The 6,621-nt window shown below is 36.2% G+C and overlaps 1 protein-coding gene across 2 annotated transcripts in view; it reads left to right on the top strand.

Annotated features, from left to right (window-relative positions):
- Positions 1-6,621, top strand: part of Ifngr1 (interferon gamma receptor 1) — a 31,035-nt gene that overhangs the window by 14,520 nt on the left and 9,894 nt on the right. For both annotated transcript variants that reach the window (XM_015501620.2, XM_048798839.1), the window contains exon 5: positions 2,842-3,025. In XM_015501620.2, coding sequence (XP_015357106.1) covers positions 2,842-3,025 — 184 coding nt within the window. The remainder of the gene's footprint in view (positions 1-2,841; positions 3,026-6,621) is intronic.

The following is a 6,621-nucleotide window of genomic DNA, read 5'->3' as shown; positions in this document are numbered from 1 at the left end:
TTTTTTTTTTTTTTTTGTACTGGAGATTGAACCCAAGGGGGCTTTATCACTGATCTAATCTCCAGATCTGGTTCTTTTTATTTTGAGACAGGGACTTACTAAGTCACTGAGGCCAGTTCAGAACTTGAATCCTCCTGCCTCAGCCTTCTGAGTTGCTGGAATTATAGATTTGTGCCGCTGAGCCTGGCAGGATCATTTAAATTTTTTGAAAGAGAAGTTAACAGTACAACTGTGAGAATATAATTACATTATTTTCACAGCCCATCCCTATGGCCTTGTTGGTTGTAGTCCCCATACCTCCCTTAGATTTGGTTTTTCCTTCTTCCTACAGCTTTCCTCAGCAGATATGCCACATTCCTGGCATCAGTAACTTCCTGGGGTCTCCATTGCTGCTTTGACTTTACTTTCAGCGCTTTAAGAATCACACTTTCAGGAGCTTCCTACAGGAATTCCAAACCTGCTGCATATTGCCTGGCTTCGCAGGCCTGTCTTTGAAATCTCAGTGAAAGCCTACATGACTCTGTAACTCTTGCATTTCACATTCCAAAAACCAGCACTATGTGGACAAAGCTAAGGTCTGCCACCAATAGGGGCAGTAACCAGGCACCCCTGGACCATGGCTACTGTGGTCTATGAGTCCCTGGGTATCTGAGCATTCTGAAAAAAATTCTAGGGCTACAACTTCCTGGGGCCCTGCAGGATATGATCAGGACATCCCAGAACTCCTTTCTCAAAGTAAAGACTTTCAAAGAGTTTTCACTTTTATACCCTTGAGCCTGAGATACCTTCAAGGCTTGTTTTGTATTATCTCGGTGCAAAGTAATTGGCTTCTCTTCAGTGATGCTAATTTCTTGAACAACCGCATCTTCCTGGTTCCCAACAAATGTGCTTTTTTTGACTAAACTGCAAATTTTTCCAATCTTTCTGCTGTTTTTTTGCTCCCAATTTTCATTGTAAACCTACCTAAAAGGAACCAGCAAAACCCAGGCCACTGCCTGAATGCTTTGCTTCTTGAAATTTCTCCACCATATTAATTAGTCCATCACCTTTAAATTCAGCCTTACCCAGTCTCATGACATGGACAAGATTGTAGACAGAATGTGACATGAATGGCCTCTAATCCATTTCCCAGTGGAGCCTTCATTTTGGTTTGAAACCTCACAAGCAGTTTCTCCCAGCATTCTGTCAGCAATCTGGTCTTCTGAGCTCATTCCAGAATTGTCCATTAAGCTCTTCTTACAACATTCTAAGACTTCTCTATCCTGCATCTTCAGACTTTCTCAAATTAGGGTATTGAACCAATCTGTATACGGGGTAAAAATGGGAGTTTATAGCAACATCACTACTCTTGGTACCAATTTTCTGTGATAGTCAGCTTTGCACCACCTTGACAAATACCTGAGAAAAACAACTTAATGGAGGAAAGATTTATTATGGCTTACGGTTTGAAAGATTTCGGTTCATGGTTAGCTGGCCGGGTTGCTTTTTTATACCTATAGCGAGGCAGAAACATCATGGTGTAAGGGTGGAGAAAAGCTGTTCACTTATGGCAGCCAGGAAGTGGAAAGAGGGAGAAAGGGGCCAGAGATAAGAAATGCCCTTCCTGGTCATGCCCCCAGCGACTTCTTTCCTCCAACTAGGCCCCACTCCTAAAGTTTCCACCACCTCTCAGAAATAGCATGAAATTATTAATACATCAAATGGATTAATCCACTGATGAAGTCAGGATCCTCATGATCCAATCACCCCTTCTCAAGAGCCCCACCTCTGAGCATTGCTCACTGGGGACCAAGCCTTCAACACATGAGCTTTTGGGGGACATTCTAGACCCAAACTGTAATAGTCACCGCTGTCCTACTTACCTTAGTCAGCTTCCTGTTAGTACAGTAAAATGCCAGAGACAGCTAACTTGTAAAGAGAAAGTTTTATTTAGTTCCCAGTTTTAGAAGTTCAAGGGTATGCACCAGCTTAGTTCTAATGAAGGCAGTAGATGGCAGCACATCGCAGTGGGAGCACATGTGTAGGAGCAAACAAGTGATTAAACAAATGATTACATGATTGCATCTCTTCTTTTCCCCTCCTTTTTTTTTTTTTTTTTGGTAGTGCTGGAGATTGAACACAGGGCCTCCTACCTCTTAGGCAAGTACTATATGACTTAGCTACACCCACAGCTCAAGTGATTATATCTCACACCATGCAGAAAGAGGAGGGACTGGGGTCTCTCAGTCCCTTTCAAGGATATGCCCCAATGACCTAATGACCTCCCATAAGACCCCATATCTTAAAGGTCCACAGCACTTCCCAATACCACCACCTGGGAACCAATCCTTACCCTATGGGGAACACTTAGCCAAACCACAGCACTACCTTTGCGTCTTCAGGCCCATGCACAGGTGGTCCACACACTGGGGAATGAAAGAGGAACTAGGAGGGGTTGCTTCAGTCATTTCTGTGTATCACTGCCCAGAGACCCTGCAGCCTTCATGCAACGCCTTTATTATGCTTCCTATAAATGCTGTTCTCCCTCAACAAGCTAAATTTCTAACACTCTAAGCAATGGGACAAATGAACATCTATCTGTTGGTTTAACAACTAATAATGAACATCCCCGCTCAAGTTTTTAAACTTACTATTCCCATAAAGAACATTTTAACAAATGCACATTATCATGCTGTATTTGAAGTGACAAATTGACTTATTATTTGATATGAATACTATTTTCAGACATATTTAGTGTTTGTCATATATGTGTTTTCTTTAGGTGTTTGACCAAGATAACTATGGGGATTTTTGTATAGATGAAGAAGTCAGACATCTTCATTGTATTTTTTTCCCATATAGATGGCAGATATAAAATTTGAACCAAAGGAAGATGATTGTAATGAGTCCCTGTGCCAGTTGAGAATTCCTGTGTCTTCACTGAATTCTGAGTACTGCTTTTCAGCAGGAAACTCAAACACGTGGGGATTTACAATGGAAGCGTCCAAAGAAGTTTGTATAACTATTTCCAATGACAACATAAAGGGTAAGTTCTTGCCATTATTTTCTAAATAGAGAGGGTGAGGACTAAAATATAGTAATGTGAAAAGAGATAAATTTATTTGTAACTTCAACAAATCTCTTTTCTTTTAAAAATATTTAATAATTTCTCAGAGAAACCCAAAATTAAAAATAAGACAGTTTCTCAGGCATTAAAATATGCAAAGTAACTAATTAGGAAAGCCATGTGAGAGCCTTTTGACTCAAGAAAGAAAAAATATAAAATATGTGTAAAATTATATACATAAATATCTACATTTCAAATGTTCATATGGATAACTTATAAAGAGCTAGAAGAAAACACAGTTATCTATAATTCTGTTGTCCAAAAAGACACCCCGTTGTTCACATCCTATCTTTCTCTGTAGCCATGATTATATTGCATAGTATATATAATTTTTTGTACTGCCTTAAACATATATTTTAACTATTTTTTATTTCACTTCACATATTTTCTTAACATTTTATAATGTCTGTAGAGTATTTCATTTTATAGTATATTATTTTTATTTACTGTTGCCTAATTGTGGGTCCTTTAAGATTATTTTCAGGTTTTTATTATGATAAATCATACTTTGATGAATGTCTTTATGTGTATATGTATATATTTTCCTGTTGTTAAGGTATTTTTTAGAATGTATTTTATAGGCTTAACAGTGTACTTAAATTTTATAATACAAATGTCTTTTTCTTTTTTAACAAAAACTGAATATAATTTTTCATGGGGAAAATGAAAAGCAGTTGAGAAGGAAGAAAATGTTTCCGTTTAGCAAAGTTTTAATAATACTCTCAATACTAAAACCAACACATTTTAACATCAAATCAACACAAATAAAATGACATCGACAGAAATTTTAAAAAGGGGTACATATCCAGTTTTCTAGAGTAATATTTTAAAAGGAAAAAAAATGTCAAATTGAAACCCAAACAAAACTGTCTCTGTAATGTGTTCACTAAGAAGCCAATGATAAATGCAAACTAATACTATCTAAAACCTGAAAATTTTATTTTCATGACTCTATAAAACCATACCTACCTTTACACTAACTTTTTACATGTTTATACTTACTCATTTATGCATTTGAAATGAGATCTCATTGTATTGCCTAGACAGGTCTCCAACCGTGGGCTCAGAAATCCTCCCAAGTAGCTAGGATGACAGACACATTGCCACTGCGCTGGCCTAAATGTTTTTAAATGATGAGATTAATTCTTCTACCTATGGCTATATCAGTGATTCCATGAAGTAGAATATAATCAGTATGTATTCCACTTTTACTTGTTAATCAGGAAAAAATAGATATTTTGCTCATGATAAATAAATCCCTATGTTCCATTATGCCCTAAAAACACCATCCTTAAGCTTGACTTATCTTGTGAGTTTTTTTAAATTAATTTTAACAATAATATAATCTTAAAAATATAGCCTATTGATTAATAGGTATCATAAACTGACTTTATGACTATGTCAGAGGCATTGAAAATAGTCATCGTGTACAGAAAAATCAAGGAATAAGTTTTGGTTTTTTATTAATATGTATTAATTGTTCATGTTAATGTAATTCTTCATGTAATTCTCACACATGCATACACTTGCACTAATCAAATCCATCTTTCCTTTATCCACCTTCCCCATCCACCCACACACCCCCAACCTCTATTAATCACTATTTTAAATTCAGTTTGAGTTGTTTTTAAGCTTCCAAATATGAGAGCGATTGTGCTATACTTGTCATTCTGTGTCTAGCTTGCTCCATTTAACATGATGTCCTCCAATTCCATCTATTTTGCTTCCAAGACATTATTTTATTCTTCTTCATGGCTGAATAATATTTCATTGTGTGAATACACCACATATTCTTTAGCACCTAGACTAATTCCCTATCTTAATTATTGTGAATAGTTCTGTAATGAACAAAAACAATAGTGCAGGTATCTCTTTGGTATATTGATTTCATTTCCTCTGGATGTATACCTAGAAATAGGATAGCTGGGTCATATGGCATATTTATTTTTAGTTTTTTCAGGAACCACCATACTGTTCTCTGTAAGGATTATGCTAATTTACATTCCTACCAATAGTGTATATAAAAGTTCTTTTTTTCCCACATACTTGCTAGCATTTGTTTTTGTTGTTGTTTTGATCATCGCCATTCTTACTGGGGTGAGACGGTATCTCATTGTAGCTTTAATTTGCATTTTCATGATAACTAATGATGTTTAGCATTTTTTTCATATTATTTGTAGGCCATTTGTATTTCTTTTTAAAAAATGTCATTCAGATTATTTGCCCATTTTTACATTAGATTATATATTTTTGTTATGTTTTTCGAGTTCCTTGTCTATTCTAGATATTAACCCTTTACCAGGTGAATAGTTGGCCATTATTTTCTCCCACTCTGTACATTGTCTCTTGCCATGCAGAAGTTTTTTACTTTGATGTAATCCCATTTGTTTATGTTTGTTTTTGTTTTCTGTGCTTTGAGGGTTCTATTCAGAAAATAAGTCCCGGTACTAATGTATTAAAGTATTTCTGTTATGTTCTATTTTAGTAGTTTAAGTTCCAGGTCTTACATTAGGTCTTTGATCCATTTTGAGTTGATTTTTATATAGAGATAGAGGTCAAGTTTTAATCTTCTGCCTATGGATATCTAATTTTTCTAGCACCATTTATTGAAGAGACAGTCCTTCCTACAATGTATGGTTTGGGCACCTTTGTCAAGAATCAGTTGGCTGCAGATGTATGGGCTTATTTCTGGGATCTCTATTATGTTCCTTTGGTCTGTGTTTCTGTTTTTATGTCAATACCATGCTGTTTGGGTTTCTCTGATTCCATGGTATGTCATAAAATCAGGTATTTTGATGCCTCAAGCTTTGTTCTTTTTTGCTCAAGATTGCTTTCACTATTTCATCTTTTATGCTTCCATATGAATTTTAACATTGTTTCTTCTGTGAAGATGGAATTGGTATTTTGATGGAAATTGCATTGATTCTGCAGACTGTTTTGGGTAATGTGGCCTAACAATATTCTCCCAACCTGTGATCCAGGTCTTTCTGTTTTTCTGTGTGTCTTTAATTTCTTTCAGTAGTATTTCTTTTTCAATGTAGAGGTCTTGCATTTTCTTGGTTAATTATTGCCAGGTATTTGTGTACATACCTGATGCAGATAGGATTGCTTTCATAATTTCTTTTTTTTTTTAAATTTTTATTGTTGGTTGTTCAAAACATTACATAGTTCTTGATATATCATATTTCACACTTTGATTCAAGTGGGTTATAAACTCCCATTTTTACCCCGTATACAGATTGCAGAATCACACCAGTTACACTTCCATTGATTTACATATTGCCATACTAGTGTCTGTTGTATTCTGCTGCCTTTCCTATCCTCTACTATCCCCCCTCCCCTCCCCTCCCCTCTTCTCTCTCTACCCCCTCTACTGTCATTCATTTCTCCCCCTTGTATTATTTTCCCCTTTCCCCTCACTTCCTCTTGTATGTACTATTGTATAACCCTGAGGGTCTCCTTCCATTTCCATGCAATTTCCCTTCTCTCTCCCTTTCCCTCCCACCTCTCATCCC

The sequence above is a fragment of the Marmota marmota genome, unplaced genomic scaffold, assembly GCF_001458135.2.
Source record: "Marmota marmota marmota unplaced genomic scaffold, marMar, whole genome shotgun sequence".
In the NCBI taxonomy this organism is placed as follows: domain Eukaryota; kingdom Metazoa; phylum Chordata; class Mammalia; order Rodentia; family Sciuridae; genus Marmota; species Marmota marmota.
This window is presented reverse-complemented; position numbering and strand designations above follow the sequence as displayed.